At 37.6% G+C, this 19,102-nt stretch overlaps 1 protein-coding gene across 1 annotated transcript; it reads right to left on the reverse strand.

The window, feature by feature from the left end:
• Nucleotides 1-2,146: 2,146 nt before the first annotated feature.
• LOC140835375 (uncharacterized) lies at nucleotides 2,147-3,154 on the reverse strand. The gene has a single exon (XM_073200867.1). The coding sequence runs from the start codon at nucleotides 3,152-3,154 to the stop codon at nucleotides 2,147-2,149; it is 1,008 nt and encodes a 335-aa protein (XP_073056968.1).
• Between the last annotated feature and the right edge of the window lie 15,948 nt (nucleotides 3,155-19,102).

The following is a 19,102-nucleotide window of genomic DNA, read 5'->3' on the forward strand; positions in this document are numbered from 1 at the left end:
TTTGATCCCAAATTTTAAAAATAACATTTTTAGTATTTATCCTACCCTTCCAAGTAGTGAGCCACACCCGTGGACCCATGGTTCTATTTTTAGTTCTTAAAATCTCGTTTTTGACCCTTAACCGAACACACCGAGCTATCTCCTAATTTACCCGAGGCACGCCCGAGCCACCTCGAACCAAAACCTAGCCAACCTATCTAGGGACCCTACTGTGCAAGCCCAGCCCATAGAACCCGGCCCTGGCCCACGCTAAAGCCCCTGGAACCAAACCACAATTTTATACTTGTGTGAGTGACTCTCCTACTCTTCACCAAGACTCCTAGCCCGCCAGGAGACCTCCAGCCGAGCCCCCACCGAGCCCTCACGACCCCCACCATCACTGGACCATGCCCCGACCTACCCAGACCTAGCCCAGCCCCTGAACCCAGTAGCGATCCACCTGAAGTAAAAAAAACCAGAACCTGCGCGCTAGCTTCCACTTGATCCTGAGGTCTCGGCCTTCATCTCCTTCGAGCCACCACGAGCCCGGGCTGCACCAGACCCTGATCCGAACCCTAAACCTCTACCCTAGACCCTGCTTGACCAGCCTGGTTCACCCTTAGCCCTCCTGCCCTCTCTCCCTAACCATAACAGCCGCGCACAAGCTTGGGGGAGAGTCCTAGTTCACTAGGACTCTTCCCTAACCACTCCCACGTACCTAGCCGCCCTAGGACCCAACCCAGCCCTAGACCACGACCCTTAGGACCCAACCCCAAGCCCTGGTCGAGCCCCAAGCCCCCATGCAAAGAAACAAGCCCCTTGGATCAATAACATGCCCACAAGACTCCGACAAACTCACGGTTCCTATTTTTAAATTTTCCTACGGTTCCAGCATGATTTTCTTGTTAAAATTGACATGTTTTGCTAATATTTTAATCATATTTTAACATGTTTTGGCAGCGTAATCGTTGGAATCAAAATCGTTTTTCAAATAATTGTAAAATCATTAAAACTTTAAAAATACGCAACTTACCGTAAAATAATCGAACCCACATATTTTTCATGCATAAACAATTAAATCAAGCATATTATGATTTGTATGATGTTAAAAAAAAGTTTAGGAAACGTGCCTTTGCGTTTATAACGCTCGAATATACGATCTTCGGCGAGGGTGCGACGTTGGACGACCGGACGACGAAGAACTCCTAGCCTTTTTCTCCTCCTTAATTTCGAAAATCAGTATGTGCTTGTGTGTGAAATTTTCGGCTGAAAGGTGCCAAGGGTTGTGGTGTTTTCAAAACCTAAATCACTTATTTATAATTAATTTAACAAGTTAAATGGGCTTTGGTTTGGGCTTGTATGATTAAGGGTAATTGGGCCTTCTTTAAATCATTAAATTGAGCCCAATAACACTTAATTAATTAAATAATAAAAGTTTATAAAATAAATTTTCTCAAAATAATATTTTTGATCTTTTAAAACTCCTTGTTTGCCCAAAACCGGCTTCCCGGGAAAAATCGAGCTCAACTCGTAAAATAAATTCGAACTCCAATATTTTTAGGAAAATTAAATCATTTTAATCATATTAGGAAGCCTTGCCACTATTTAAATAAAAATACATATTCTTGTCTTGGTCGTCCCCGGTCTCCTTCCCCCTACCTATTATCGAATATTCGTGCAAAATCTTTAATTTCATGAAAACATGGCACATAATCATTTAATCATGCAATCCTATATTTAATCATATAATAAACATCATGCTAGCATTTAAAAGCAATTAAATAAAACAATTAAGCAATTAAAATATTTTTGCATGCATGTGGTTTACGTGGACTGATTTTTCGGACGTTACAATTCTCCCCCCCTTAATTAGAATTTCGACCTCGAAATTTTCCTTGACTTGATGATTGAAAAGTTTAGATTCCTTCATCCACCTCAAACTTAACCTCTAGCTTAAATCTTACTTTTCAATTCAGTCCTCAAAATCTTGAAAATTGTAATTCTAACCCAAAAATTCTCAATGTCGACTCCTAAATCTAGCTCAAGTAGCGCATGCATCCTATTTTCCTCTAAGTTCTTCAATATCCCAATCAAATCCCATCACCCAATTTAACATTTCATGCAAGAAGAGCATAGAAAAATGTTAAACAGCTAGGTTACCTCGAAATCAGTGTAGTGTCGGCTCTGTCTCATCTTCTGTAGCTTGCATCACATAGACTCTTCCGGTCATGGGTTGCCTAGGCTTGGTGCAATCCGCAGCCTTGTGTCCCAACTCCCCGCACTTGAAGCACTTGAAGGTGCCCCACATGCACTTGCCATAATGTGGACGATTGCACTCCTTGCAAAGTGGTTTTTCATCAGCTTTCGGAACATTTCCTTTAGGTGGTTGTCCTTGTGGTTTTGGTGGTTCTGGTTGCTTAGAAGGTCCCGTATGAGGCTTCTTATTACTCTGATTAGCTTGCTGAGCACGGTTCCTCTTTCGCTGCATCTCCCAATCTATATCCTTCAATGATTGCTCGGCTCTAAGAGCCCTGGCAACGGCGGTAGTATAATCAGCAGGATCGACAAGTGTCACATCGCGTCGGATAGTCGGCCTCAAACCATCTAGAAAATGTCGTAATTTTTCAGCAGGATCATTGGCAATCAAGGGCATAAAGTGACAGCCCCTATCAAACTTCTGTACAAACTCGGCAACAGTCCAATCCCCCTGACGGAGACTCATAAACTCTCTCTTAAGCCTAGAACGAACATCGGATGTGAAGTACTTGTCATAGAACACTCTCTTGAATCCTTCCCAAGTCAAAGTCGCCATATTCACTCCTCGCTCCGCTCCCTCCCACCATAAGGAAGCATCGCCTTTCAACAGGTAGATAGTACATCGAACGCGATCGGCGTCCGCCATGTCCATATAACGAAATATTACCTCTAATGATCTAATCCATCCCTCAGCCATAAATGGATCAGTAGTGCCATGGAACTCATCGGGGTGCATCCTCCTGAAACGCTCATATACTGGCTCTGGCCTACCCATTGCTCCATTCCCTACGTGTTGCTCAAAGAAATGGGCCATACCGGCTAGTACACGGGCACTAGCATCCTGACCAGGTGGAGGCTGTGGGATATCCTCCTCCTGTCTACCCTCATCAGTCCTAAGCACATTCCTTCTAGGAGGCATCTCTGTATACGTCGTCCAAACCACGTAACCAACATGCATTAAATTTTTTTTTTTTTTTTACATGCAACATGCAACTAACATGTATAACATGTATCATATAAACATTTAAAAGAATTTTAAGCATATAAAATATAAAGCAGTAAAAACTCACATATTTGAGGCGTGATTTCTTGAGCTTCTCGAAGTGACAGTACACAACCCTTTTGGGAAAACCTGGCTCTGATACCAACTGAAACGACCTCTAATTTTTTTATTTTTTTTATAACCTTAAATCATAAATTCTAAATGCTAAACTAAATTAAATAATTTAACAAAATCATGAATCATAATAATTTCTTAATTTAAATCTCAAATGCATGAAATAAAATCCTAAATCATCGGCTAACCAAAATACCTAATTCGACCTTCGAAAAGATCGGCTAGCAATAAAGCATAAAAATAACTTTAATAAAAATCATTAGCAAAATCTTTAAATCCTTAAATCTATCTAGCTAGTGCGGAAACACAAAGGCCCTCGGGTGTGTACTGCTGCACTCGATCGACTCAATCGTCACCGCCTCCAAAATCATCAAATCCTGCATCATACAAACCTAGTGAGTCTAAAGACTCAACACGTTCTAAACATGGATAACAAATAATACATATACATCCACATACATTTAAATTCATATTTTTATTTAAAATAATCCTTTGAAAATAATATACCATTAAAAATCATTTGAGCATAATTAAATCATAACTAGTAAAATCATTTTAAAATAACTTTAAGCGTAAATAAATCTTTTAAAAATCATTTAAAATAAGCTATAATCATCATCATGAATCATATATCATAAAATCATTAAAATCGTAAAGCTTTCAATCATATATCATTTTGGGTGAAGTTTGATCCTTGAAAGTGACTAGCTTTTATCATTTGGTCGACTGCAGTCTTAGCTCCACATGGCCCATGGGGGTGTGCACTAGGCTACACCGTGAAAATACGATCGTCGGGGCTCCCTCGGGGGCCTTCTCCCATAGACGGGCTCCCTCTGGGGCCTTTTCCCATAAATGGGCTCCCTCTGGGGCCTTCTCTCGTAAATGGGCTTCGTCTGGGGCCTTTTCCCCTCACGACATTCCCACAAAATTGTAAGTTCACCGTCCTCAACATAAACGGATACCCCACAAATCATAAATCATATATCATATCTTTTGTCACAGTCAATTCACATCCCTCAAAATATTTTTCATTTTCTTTAAAAATCATAAAATAAGACAGCTTTCCAAAAATAGCATTTTTAGACAGTAGAAATTGCATAGCTTTACCATAAATCGTAAAAATACACATTATCATTAAAATCATCAAATAAAAATCATAAAATATCATTTACATGCATTATGATCCTTCGGGACGCTGCCAAGCGTTATCGTATTTTCTTAAGGGTAAAAAGACCGTTTTGCCCCTGGACGTAAAAATTCTCATTTTTTACCTTTTTCTCACTTTTAATGACATGGAATTATTCTAAATAATTATTTAAACTTACATGAATTTTCTCATATTTTTATTTGGCTTAAATCGATGACTTTTAAATTTAATCTTTAAATAAGACGTATTAACGCGTTTTAATCCCGAATTAATCCAAACCTTAATATAAAATTCCCAAATTAAAAAATTAGACTTTTAATAATTATTTAAGCTTAAACCTAATTTTTCCTGATTTATAAAGATTAAAAATAGGCATTTCAATTAATTCGTTAATTAACATTTTGTGCGGCAATTAAATCCCGGAAAATTCCGAAACTCGTTATTTTGATCCCAAATTTTAAAAATAACATTTTTAGTATTTATCCTACCCTTCCAAGTAGTGAGCCACACCCGTGGACCCATGGTTCTATTTTTAGTTCTTAAAATCTCGTTTTTGACCCTTAACCGAACACACCGAGCTATCTCCTAATTTACCCGAGGCACGCCCGAGCCACCTCGAACCAAAACCTAGCCAACCTATCTAGGGACCCTACTGTGCAAGCCCAGCCCATAGAACCCGGCCCTGGCCCACGCTAAAGCCCCTGGAACCAAACCACAATTTTATACTTGTGTGAGTGACTCTCCTACTCTTCACCAAGACTCCTAGCCCGCCAGGAGACCTCCAGCCGAGCCCCCACCGAGCCCTCACGACCCCCACCATCACTGGACCATGCCCCGACCTACCCAGACCTAGCCCAGCCCCTGAACCCAGTAGCGATCCACCTGAAGTAAAAAAAACCAGAACCTGCGCGCTAGCTTCCACTTGATCCTGAGGTCTCGGCCTTCATCTCCTTCGAGCCACCACGAGCCCGGGCTGCACCAGACCCTGATCCGAACCCTAAACCTCTACCCTAGACCCTGCTTGACCAGCCTGGTTCACCCTTAGCCCTCCTGCCCTCTCTCCCTAACCATAACAGCCGCGCACAAGCTTGGGGGAGAGTCCTAGTTCACTAGGACTCTTCCCTAACCACTCCCACGTACCTAGCCGCCCTAGGACCCAACCCAGCCCTAGACCACGACCCTTAGGACCCAACCCCAAGCCCTGGTCGAGCCCCAAGCCCCCATGCAAAGAAACAAGCCCCTTGGATCAATAACATGCCCACAAGACTCCGACAAACTCACGGTTCCTATTTTTAAATTTTCCTACGGTTCCAGCATGATTTTCTTGTTAAAATTGACATGTTTTGCTAATATTTTAATCATATTTTAACATGTTTTGGCAGCGTAATCGTTGGAATCAAAATCGTTTTTCAAATAATTGTAAAATCATTAAAACTTTAAAAATACGCAACTTACCGTAAAATAATCGAACCCACATATTTTTCATGCATAAACAATTAAATCAAGCATATTATGATTTGTATGATGTTAAAAAAAAGTTTAGGAAACGTGCCTTTGCGTTTATAACGCTCGAATATACGATCTTCGGCGAGGGTGCGACGTTGGACGACCGGACGACGAAGAACTCCTAGCCTTTTTCTCCTCCTTAATTTCGAAAATCAGTATGTGCTTGTGTGTGAAATTTTCGGCTGAAAGGTGCCAAGGGTTGTGGTGTTTTCAAAACCTAAATCACTTATTTATAATTAATTTAACAAGTTAAATGGGCTTTGGTTTGGGCTTGTATGATTAAGGGTAATTGGGCCTTCTTTAAATCATTAAATTGAGCCCAATAACACTTAATTAATTAAATAATAAAAGTTTATAAAATAAATTTTCTCAAAATAATATTTTTGATCTTTTAAAACTCCTTGTTTGCCCAAAACCGGCTTCCCGGGAAAAATCGAGCTCAACTCGTAAAATAAATTCGAACTCCAATATTTTTAGGAAAATTAAATCATTTTAATCATATTAGGAAGCCTTGCCACTATTTAAATAAAAATACATATTCTTGTCTTGGTCGTCCCCGGTCTCCTTCCCCCTACCTATTATCGAATATTCGTGCAAAATCTTTAATTTCATGAAAACATGGCACATAATCATTTAATCATGCAATCCTATATTTAATCATATAATAAACATCATGCTAGCATTTAAAAGCAATTAAATAAAACAATTAAGCAATTAAAATATTTTTGCATGCATGTGGTTTACGTGGACTGATTTTTCGGACGTTACAATCAGTCTTTGGAGGATATGCAATACTCAGACCCAATGTCATTCTCAACACTTTTTGAAAACTTCCCCAGAACCTTGAGGTTAAGCTTGGGTCTCTATCACCGACTATACTTGTTGGCACACCATGTTATTTAAGAATTTCATGAATATATAGTCTTGCCATGTGATCGAAACTATATCCCCGACTATATGGAAAGAAATGTATTGACTTAGTTAGACGATCTACAACTATCCAAATGACAACACAATTCTTAGATGACAATGGAAGTTGGATGACAAAATCTATCGTTACATGCTCTCACTTCCATTTAGGGATATGAAGATTCTGAAGTAATTCTATTGGTCGTCGATGTTCAACTTTCACTTATTGATAAACCAAACACTTGGCTACATACTGATAAACACTTATCTTCATATCTTTCCATCAAAACCTGGATTTCAAATCCTTATGCATTTTCACGCTTCCAGGATGGATACCCAACTTACTCCAATGAGCTTGAGATAAAGTTTTGTCTCTCGAATTATTAACCTCTGGAACTATGATTCTCCTTGACAGACACAAATTTCCATCTGTTTGAAACACAAAGCTAGACGTGTCTTCTCCGTTAGCTAACCTTCCTAAAATTTTCCTTCGGGTCAAAAAACTGAGTTTCTATGATTTTGGCATTCAACGTCGGTTTGGATAAAATTATCATTACTCGAATGTTTTCCATTCATTTCTCATGGTGGAAGTGAATCCTAGAGAACAACAATCTCGGATTACATGGATGAGACTTGTATGAAGTGCATATAATCTCATCTTGTGACTAAGAGAATTGACTGTGAGATTCACTGATCTTGGATGATATTTGATTTCGCCATCATAATCCTTTAACAAATTCATACATCTTCTTTGGCACATATTTAACTCTGATTGAAGTAAATAAGTGAATATACACTTCAAGATCTCGTGACCTGTAAAAATATAAAATCTATCTCCATAGAGATAATGTCGCCAAATCTTCAAAGCAAACACAATCGTTGTCAATTCCAGATCATGAATTATATAATTATCTTCACGCTTCTTAAAATTTTTCGATTCATATGCCATCACACAACCATTATAAGTTAAAAAACACTCAATTCCTTGAAGTTATGCATAAGTGTACACATTGTACCTTCCTGATCCAAATGGCAGAGCTAAACTGGTCCGGTTGTCAAACATTGACGTAGTTCATTGAAACTATTTTTACAATCCTATGTCCACTCAAAATAAACATTCTTACAGGTCGGCTGTGTCAATGGCTTGGAAATCTGAGAAAATCCCAAGATGAATCTCCAGTAATAACCTATCAAACCTAGAAATCTTCTTATCTCTTGAGCTGATTACGGTCGTTTCCAACTCAACACTGTTTTGATCTTGCTGGGATATACATATATCATCTTTGGATATGACATGTCCCAAGAAGATAACTTTGTCGAGTCAAGACTCGCACTTTCTCTACTTGGTAGACAGTTCATGATTCCTTAATGAGCAACACTATCATTAAATATTGTGCATGCTCTTTAAGACTACATGAGTATACCAGTATGTCATCAATAAAGACTAGATGAACTTGTTAAGATACACCGAGAATACTCGGTTTATCAAATCCATAAACATTGCCGGAGCATTCGTCAAACCAAATGGCATCACAAAAAACTTGCAATGCCTATACATTGTTTGAAATGCAGTCTTAGGGATATCCGTTGATGAACTATAATATGATGATATCCATACAATGAATTCCCTTGTACTTGATCAAAAAGTCATAAATCTGTGCTAACAGATATTTATTCTTGATTGTAAATCAATTCAACTACCGATAATTCATGCAAAACCGCATAGACCCTTCCTTCTTCTTAACGAACAACATGGGTGCTTCCCAATGAGACATTGAGTATAATGTACTTTTGTCAAGAAGATCTTATAATTGTTGTTTCAACTATTTAATCTATGATTATTCCAATCTATAAGGCGCTCTGGATATATAGGTGCGGTTTCTGTACCAATTATATCTCAGCTTCCACTTCATCTGCCAAGGAAATGCAGAAATTTCATCGAGGAAAATATCAAAAAATTCATCGACAGCTGGAATTTTCTTCCCATCAATTACATAATTGATAAGTCTACAACATAGATGAGGTATCCCTCTCCTCCTTTCACTAAAGCCCGATGTGCCTTTACAACAGACGCTACTAGCATAGGAGGTCGAGCTCCCTCACCATAGAACAACCATTTCTCGTATCCTTCTTGATGAAATAAACAAGACATTGATAACAACTTACGACCCCTCTATACTTAGTTTGTCACTCCCTTATATCGAGACGTGTCATCGGCGTTGTTTAACAATTTAAGTCACGAAACAACAAGCTACATTGTACACATAATAGCCAAAAGTAAGTCTATTACTTAAATCAGGACTATTTTTACAGTGTATAGATGGAAAATAAAACTAAAATTGATGCTTGAAACTTCATATCTCCAACTTGACCACCAACCCCAAAACATATGTTGTTCATCATCATCTAATTGATCTTTGCCCTTTTCTAGGGAGGAAAGTAAGGGGGTGAGTGTTTTGGGAAACACTCACTATGTGGGGGCCAATCATATATAAGAATATAAAAATATACATATAATGGTTACATATCGCATACCAGCTCGTAACATGAATCAAGACACGAGACAAAAGGAATTTGAAACAAGGAGTCATAGCATAACTGAAGCAGAAGCTTATACAAGGCACTGTTATTCCTCTTTTATCCATGATATATTGATCAGTCTCTAATTGTTAATCCTCTAATAAGACGAGACCATATATCAGTTATTATAACCTACTGCATCATAGCCATATCTCATCATGTTTCGGAAATACCTCACCACTTTTGATTCGAATCCTAACATTGCATTTTCAAAATTTTATAGCATAACAAAAGAATCATGTGGAACAAAACATATACAGAATCAAAGGACATGTGATGTGAATCTTTGTACGAACGAATAACAAACACGATTAATTTTGAATCGCGCCTTCAGTTCAATAACGAACAAGGAATCATTGTTGTCCCGATCTTTTGAATCAAGCGTGTGTGTGATTTTCACCTCTAAACTATGAAAAGTTTAGCAACAAATAATCACGAGATAAACAACCGAAATTATGAAAAACCTTAAAAGAACTCGTCTTTGACAATCCGCGTAAGAACGATCGACAAACGCCACAAAGTTAAAAACTTTGATAAATTTGATTTGAATAACAAAGCAAGGCTTTGAATGTTTTGAGAGAAAACTCTAAAACTTTGATAAAATATCAATAATAATCTGAATTGTCCTTGAATTTTCGTCCAAATATGTTTTAATAATCATGGGATAACACAAATATAGTTACCAAACAAATTAAAACACTAAAAGGAAAATATTTTCAGCAAGCCGTCTCAGACACGGACCCCGTGTAGGCCTTCGTGTAAGGGTCCGTGTACACTCGGGAAAAAATACTCTTCGGCAAACAAAGGACACGGACCCCGTGTACAGGTCCGTCTTTGGGTTCGTGTAGGCTCTGGATTTCCTCATTCTCGAGTATAATGGACACGGACCCCGTGTACAGGTCCGTGCTCGGGTCCGCATAGGCTGCTCTACTTTGGGTAGAATAAAGTAGCTGCTTTGTTTCAATTTCAGGGCTGCTTCTTGGTCCACTTCGAGTAGAGTTTTTTCTTGAGATATGCTGCTAAGGCATCGATGGTTGCTGCAGGTTCTTGCTTCGTCAATGGACATAAACTAAGATGGTGTAGAAGCTTTGTTACTTGGACAGGGACCTTGCTTCAAATACGTGCAGCATATGCTCAAATTTTAGCAGAATTTTTTGCTGAAAAAGGGAATATTCTGCTATAAAACTAGCAAAATTTTGTTGCGAAATGGACCGAATCGGTGATGGAATTTTCAGAGTATTTTGGCAGAACTTTATGAGGAATATAGAAGCTTTGATACTTGTATTTGGGATGTGTTTCTGATGCGTACTGTGGGAATATATATAGGATAAGAGAGGTGAGCTGAAGAGGCCGCCATTTAAAGGCTTTTAACATCATATTGAAGGGTATAAATCAACCATTATAAGGCTGTTATAAGCTGATGGACAATGATGTTTAAATTTGAGAATTGAAGTGGCTTAAATGCATTGAAGGAGCTATTAAAAAGGTGATAAATCAGCCGACATGTTGTGTTTAAAGTTTCAAATTCATGGGCTGTCAATGCTTGAGTTTACGAGCTGAAACTCTCAAGTTCATGGGCTCTTGGGTTGGATCTTCACATAGTCAATATGTTGATTATCATAATACAATAAAAATCTTCCATAGTCAATATCATCAAATTGACAAATAAGTATTTTCATTCAAACTCTAATAAACAATCTACTACTAGTCACTTAGCTAAAACCTCTTGTCTCATAGATATAGACATCAACACTAAAATATATAATAACATGTAGGGTAGTTTATACTTCTTACAAAAATTGATGCTATGAATGAAAATGACGCCCCAATATCAATTAATACATATCCAAGAATACCACATAAAAGGAAATTACCTACAATGACTCTCTCGTTTTGCTCTTTGGCTTGCTCTTGGTTTATGGCAAGCACTTGCTCCTGGAATTGTGGGCATTGCTGAGATCCCTGTGATGTCCCTCCACGATGGGAAATTTAAGCAGGAAAATCTTTCTGATGTATAGTGGCCTCATATTGTTTTCCACTATAAGACCTACCATAGATCCTCTGCCTCAACTCTGATCTTCCAAGTTGGGGAAATCTCTATTCATGTGACCAAAACCACCACAATTGAAATAAGCACCTGTCACCCTTTGACATTTCTTCGTCTGGTGATTGCCTCCACAATAGACACATTACAGATTTTTCATACCAAAACTGTGCACTCCCCCAGAACCGGGAGAAGAAGAAGATACATACTTCATGAAAGATTGACCACTTTGTCCCTACGAACTAGAACTTTTTCTAGCTTTGCATAGCCGTCATCCTAGCAATACTGATCTCGGCTTGACGACAACGATTCACTAATCCTTCGTACGAAGTTGGATTGTCACATACAGAAACTCAATATATAATCTGTTGGTTCAAATCATTCAAAAAATGAGAATATTTTGTTGCAAAATTTTCACTGATGTGAGAAGAATACAACAAAAGATCTGTAAAATGCTATTGGTAATCCTTAATACTCGAATATCCTTGCTTAATGATCAACGGTTCCAGGTTTTCATCTTCATCTTTGTCCCCAAGTTCCATCCCTGCCCTAATACCGGCCTCGATCCCCAATTTTTTTCACCCCGAAACCGAAATTGTAGTGATCAAATTCCTAGCCATGCCCCTTCCCCGTTCAAAAATATTAATGGGACAGGATGGGAGCAGGTTCCGGGATTCCTCAAACCAAAAACTTAATATTATCTATCATTATTATTGATAATATTAATGTTAATATTAATTAGAATAATATTATTATTATTGACTTGAACCCAAAAAATGGGGATCCCCGTCTTTGTTTTGGATTTTTCCCGTGAGGCCCTGAACCTATGGGAAAAATTTCATACTTATTCCCAACAAATCCACCCATGCTACTAAACTAGAATGACAGAAACAGATTTCCACTATTTCCGAGCTTTTCCTTGGATCACGAAATCGGATACCTGCATCTTATCATCATCGTCATAGTGCAGCACTCCAAAACATTGCTCCATGATATCGACCCAAACTTCAGTAAAATAAACATTCTCATCTCCTCTCAACGGTGGAGGTCCAATCTTCACGTAGACATGGTTCCTACGCCTCCTTTCATCATGTCTTGGTGACGCCTTCTGTCACAATATTTATGACGATGTTCTTGATCTACCTCTTCGTCGTCGTGACAGCCGTGTCCCACACTTCCGTCACTACTTCCATCTCCTTTTATCTTAAAAGAAACGGTTAGAAATTTCATGTTTACAATCTTGATTTTGAGGTTAACAAAACTTGTCATTTTGTTTTTAATGAACTTACCTAAGTGTGCAGAAAGCTAGCCAAAACAGAAGTTATCGAGATGCAAATTGAAAGCACCAACTAATTTCTCAAACTGAACCAACCCAACTGATTTATGTTAAGTTCAGAAGAAGACCTTTAGAAACACGGCCAGCTGATGAAGATTCCAACTGACCAATTCAACTAAATCAGTTAAATCAGTTCAACTGACAAGTTAACAGATTTCACCACATCAGTTCAAGACCAGTTCAACTGACCAGTTCAGAGCATCAGTTAAAAGCCGAATAGTTTGCTGAAAAAGACAAGCTTATCTAATGGGAATCCAGCTGTGCACAAGGGTACAAAAGCAATTGTCCGATCAAAAGACAATAGTGAACGTTGCAGTAGAGCTTAAAGTCGAGATGTTCCAAAATGGGTGTCAGAAAGGACAAAACACAAATATTAAGAAACGAATTCAAGCTGCAACGAACATATTTGATGAGTCTTGATATACGGTCACATTGCCTCTATAAATACAAGATTAAGACCATCAAAAAATTGTGTGTGAAGATAAACAAAGTATAGAAAAATAGGGCATGCCATCAGCTTAGTCTAGAAGCAAAATTCTCCATGTGTGAGAACACTTTTGTGTCATATTCATAGATCAGTTTTCACATATGCACACACCATCACTCACATATACACAGATAATAGAGCGTATTGAAAACCTGCGTGAGTCTTTCACAAAGACAATAAACTTGTGTATGTACTCTTTGCATATGAGACATTAAACAATTTACTGATTGTAGGTGCTGCCTACAATCGTGAGTGCTATGAGTTCAGTTAGGCAGTAGCGTAAGTCCTAAGCTGAGTGGGTTTGTACAAAGTGTTGTATAAATCAAAGTCTTCTAGTGGATCTTATCCGAGTTGATAGAAGGGGTAGAGTAGGAGCAATTGAAGTCTCCGAATATCCATAAAGATATCATGTGTATTTAATTGTTTAAATATTGTTTTTAAACCGACTTGATCAGTTCGAGCTAATATCAGTTTAGTTCTCATTATAACTGAACTGATACAAGCAAGAGCTGATCCTCCTTATTTCAGTTAATCAGTTTACACAAGATAAAAGCTCTAAACTGATCAGCTTTATTAACAAAAGATTACTTCTAGTTTTTTCTACTTAGTTTAAAACCAAACTCGATTTAATTCATCTGTGTTAATTTTCTAAGAAGACAAGCTATTGCAGCTAATTGAGAATATTATGTTTGAAGCACCCTCGCTGGTATAAGAACCGATCGATCAAAAATCAAAATCAACCTCTAAATCTTCGAAACAAAATTACTAATGTTCAAAAAATATTTGCATGCTCTGATACCACTAAATGTAGCGCCCTTACACGAGCCACTACTGAACAGATTAATAAGCATGTATACTCATCCGAGCCAAATAACTTAATCATCTTACAACCCAAACAAAAACAAAACAATAATCTTCGTCTTAAATGTTAACACAACCGAATAAAAATCATAATCATGCACGAGAATACGAGAAATCAAATATAACCTTAACTGAATTACCACCAAAAACCCAACTACTCTAGCCACTGCCCTGGCCATTCAAAACCATCCAACCTAAGACCTACCCCGTGGAATGAGGTGTCCAAGATCAAAACAAGGATGTGAGCAAAATATTACAATACGAGAATGTACGATTATATAAACTAATATGATGCATGTGAAATACTATATACTCGGATATCAAGGATCAAGTCAATAGTCTCAAGCTCAGTTTAGAGGCACTTGAGTGTGTAATCTCTGATTTTCCCGATGCATGTTTTGGCTCTCACTATCATCATCTAGACATGGACCTACAATGTACAGGGTCATAAGAGCCTGCGGGTCCTGTCGGAGATTGTAGCTCTCAATAACCAACTGTCCACAATATAGAACAAGGATGAGCGGCACCAAAAAAATGAGGTATATCTCAAATGATATCCAATCCAATGTGATATATCATGCATAATATGTCAAAACAATAACACATGTATAATGCAATAGATAAATATTCAGCATATACGTGTGTATACTACGCTTGGATATCTTAATTATTATATCACGTACTTCACTAAAACAATCTAATAGAAAGTTTATTGATCTGAAACAAGACAATAGCAACATATTGAAATCACTATCAAGAAAGATCCGTAATCATTAAACATGCTTCAAAGTTCTTCCTAATGATCCTTAAATAATTATTTAAGGTTTTATAATTATACATATGTCTGTCATCAGCCCGCTTGTTGGGTGCAATAATTGTCCCTGCTTGGTAGACCGATTGAACTGTGGTGCTTGTGTTGATGTGCGGTTTAAAAGATTTGAGTTGCACCATTACCACCAGATATAGCTTTTGGTAAAGCGGCAAGCGCTTGGTCCTACAAATGGTATCAGAACTAAGGTCACGAGTTCGATTCTCATTGATTGCAATGAGTGCAATTATTGTGAGGAAGATTGTTGGATGCAATAATTGTCTCTGCTTGGTAGAGCGATCGAACCGCTGATGACGTCTTGATCTGCGTGTCCTAGTTTGCCGACCCTTCCTCAAGATGACACTTGATCCTAAGCTTTTTGTCACTAAAAATCCATAGAAACTGGATAGAAAACCAAAGGTATATGGCTAGACCTGAGAGAGAGAGAAACCGAAGGAAAGAGGTGTAAGAAACAAATGAAATCAACTTCTATTTTTAATTTGTATCCTGACTAGTTCAGAAGATCCTCTTATCTGCAACGTGTTATAATCTCATTCTTCTAATTGGATTTTTCAGGGTGAAGTAATTTGAAGCATATTGGGTGATCCAATTTAAATTTTACAGATCTCAACATGTTGATTCTCATTAAGCAATTGTAATGCCCGGGATTTGATACGTTATTAATCTTAAATGATTTGTTGAATAATTGATGTGATTATAAATGAAACGGATTTGACTGGGATAGACGGATTCAGGTCGCGCATATGCGCGAGGTTCTCTGGACATCTCGCGCATATGCGCCCTGCCAGCATTAGATACGTTATTAATCTGAAATGATTTGTTGAATAATTGATGTGATTATAAATGAAACGGATTTGATTGGGATAGGCGGAGATAAGATGGAAATATGTGCGAGGATGAGCTCTCGCGCATATGCGCGACCTAGCAGGGCACATATGCGCGAGATGTCCAGAGAACCTCGCGCATGTGCGCGACCTGAATATATATATATATATATAGATAGAAGCGTTCATTCAGTAAAGGTAGAAGGAAAAATCGAAAACGAGGCCACCTTTACAATTTGATTTTTTGATTTTTATTGTGCGAGAATCCGGCCGTCTGATTTTGAATACGACTTCGGTACTGTGTTTCTATCAACGCAGGCTACAACTGGACGTAAGTTTTACTACGTTTTGACATGTATTGAAATTATGATATTGTCAGAATTGAATGGGATACATATATGATGTTCTTGACATGTTAGACATCGTAGAATCGAAGTCAGATTGAGAAACAAATTGACTATAGAATTGTTATGAATTTCAGAGTAAATTGGGTTGAGATATGATATCAGATGTGTATCGTTATTGCCCATGAGTTGCAGGAATTGATATGTATTGATTGGTACGGCTGGGTATATTGAGATTGTACAGTTATGCTGTTGAAATGGAATTTGATTCAGTTCTAATTATATCCAGTATTAATTGAGGAAGGTATTGATATTGTATTCCTCATTATTGTCATTGCCAGATTGAGTAGTGACAGCATTGAGTCCGAGACTTCGACAGAGTCAGAGTGACAGAAAGAAAGGTATAAATAAATGTTTATTTGGGATTGCACAACTCAAGTTAGATTTGACTTGAGTTTCCCAAAATCACATACTGTTTGATTATTGCATTTGATATTTGCAATGCTTGATATTGATATGCTTACTTTATTGATTTATAGTAAAGCATGAGTTAGAGTTGGGAAGATCCGCCTAGTCTTGGGCAGAACCGCTATGGCAGAACCGCCAAGTCACTGGACTTTTGGGATATATATCGATAGAATAAGAAGAAGATCGCCTACTATTACGGTTCTATGATATATACAGCCAGAGTCTGGGACTAAGAACGTACCACCATCTAGCTGGGGTAAAGTAGATGGGAGAACGTTGAGTCATCGGGATCCCTAGATTAGAATGAGTCGAGTCAGAGTCTAGGAGTCACATGTTGTGATTCAGAGTTTGTAATGATACATGTCTTACAGATTTCATTTATGCGTTGATATGTGTTGCATGCTTTATATATGATTTATATGACTGCATGTTTACATTGTTTATACTGGGATATATATATCCCACCGGAGTTATCCGGCTGTTGTCGTGTTTGTATGAGTGCATGGCAACAGGTGGGACAGGTCCAGGATCGAAGGGATGAAGATAGATCGAGATTAGAGTGGAGACTACGGACTTGGATTAGAATTAGGGTTTGAACACTTGATATTAGTTGTTAAACCTTAGTTTGAACGATTGTATATATAGTACAAGAATTGTACTTTATTTTATACTGATATGTATATTAGTTTGTTTCATTACGTTCCGCATTTTAAAAAAAAATTGTAGACCCAGTTTATTATAATTGGTTAAATTGTCCCAATGACGATTAAGAATGTGATTAGCGTCCGGATCCCCACAACAATACTTAATAATACTTATTTAATTATGTTTTAATTATTACTTCACTCAAATAAATATTTGAGTCATTCCATGCATAATTCAACTTCCTATAATCTATGCACACACGCCAATCCGTGACTGTCCTGGTGGGAATCAATTCAATTTTTTAATTAGTAATCACATTTATCCCACTTTTCTTAGGTACACACTGAACATGAATAACCCATGCGACAAAGATAGGATAGATGATACATGCATCTCCAGGTTTCAACTTTCACTACCTCTTCCATCTTTGTGTTAAGTCTTCTTTGAGGTTGCACCAAAGGGGAGTAATTTTCTCCCATCAAGATCTTGTACATGAAAATTGAAAAAATTGATTCCTTTGATGTCTGCTACTTTTGAAGCAGATGCACTCTTGTGCTCTTTGAGGACTTTCAGTAATTTGACCTCCTTCACATCTATCAAAGAAAAAATATAAGAACAGGTAAATTATTATTTTCAACAAGGTAAACATACTTAATACGTGAAGGGAGAGGTTTGAGCTCTAGAGTTTGTGGTTTTGTATGCTGAATTTTTAGGTGTCAAGTTTCTCCTATCTCCCAAGTCTTCCAATCTAAGCGTTACTTGCTTCTTACACGGTGGATTGGCATCGAAGAATGCCACCACTTCACTTTGTGTCTCATCTAGCTCTTTATATCGTAACTCAGTAGTGAGTGTGGCTTCCAATGGTTTCTTCAAAGCATCCTGCACAAAATTGCAAATAATTGAATCCAAAACATTAATTCTAAAGCAATCATGATCCTACAGTGTGCCCTTAAGGGCATAACAAACATCAAATGTAATTTCTTCCATATCAAGCACCATGAAATCGGCTGTGAAAATGAATTTCTCAACTTTAACTAGGACATCTTCAATGACTCCTCATGGGTACTTGATGGATCTATCCTTCAGCTGCAACAAGGTCATGGTGGACTTAGGCTATCCAATCCAAGCTTCCTAAATATAGAAAAAATACATCAAATTAATACTTGTACCAAGATCACATAAAACTTTATGAAAATTTATATAAAAAATCATGAAATTTATAGAAAAACTCACTGGATCTTTTAGCTTGTGTGATATCCTATTTTGGACCAAAGCAGAGCATTTTTCAATCAAATTCATAGTCATAATGTTCTCCAACTTTCTTTTATTTGCTAAATTTTATTTTAAGAATTTAGCATATTCATTTGCATCAAATCATCAACAAAGTGAATATTAATGTGTAATTTCTTAAAGACTTCAAAAAACTTACCAAATTTTGCATCCATATTTGCTTTCTTGAGTTCTTCAGGAAACAGTGGTGGAATAAAAATCTTGGATTGTGCCATGGTGAGGATGTAGAGTTAGATGAATTACCTTTTGCGTTTCTGCTTGTTCATTTTCTGGCTTTCTCGTTTCATTCTTATTTTGCTCGAGAACTCTTCCGTTCCTTAATTCAATGGCATTCACTTGCTCTTCTGTATTTGTTTCAGTGTTGCTTGGCAATGTGCTTGGTTCCAAATTAGAAATCATCTTTGCCAACTGTCCTATTTGATTTTCCAAGCCTTTAATCGATACACACTACAAGAAAAACGGGCAACGACAACGGATTTT

This window comes from Primulina eburnea, chromosome 6, assembly GCF_022965805.1.
Source record: "Primulina eburnea isolate SZY01 chromosome 6, ASM2296580v1, whole genome shotgun sequence".
Taxonomy (NCBI): domain Eukaryota; kingdom Viridiplantae; phylum Streptophyta; class Magnoliopsida; order Lamiales; family Gesneriaceae; genus Primulina; species Primulina eburnea.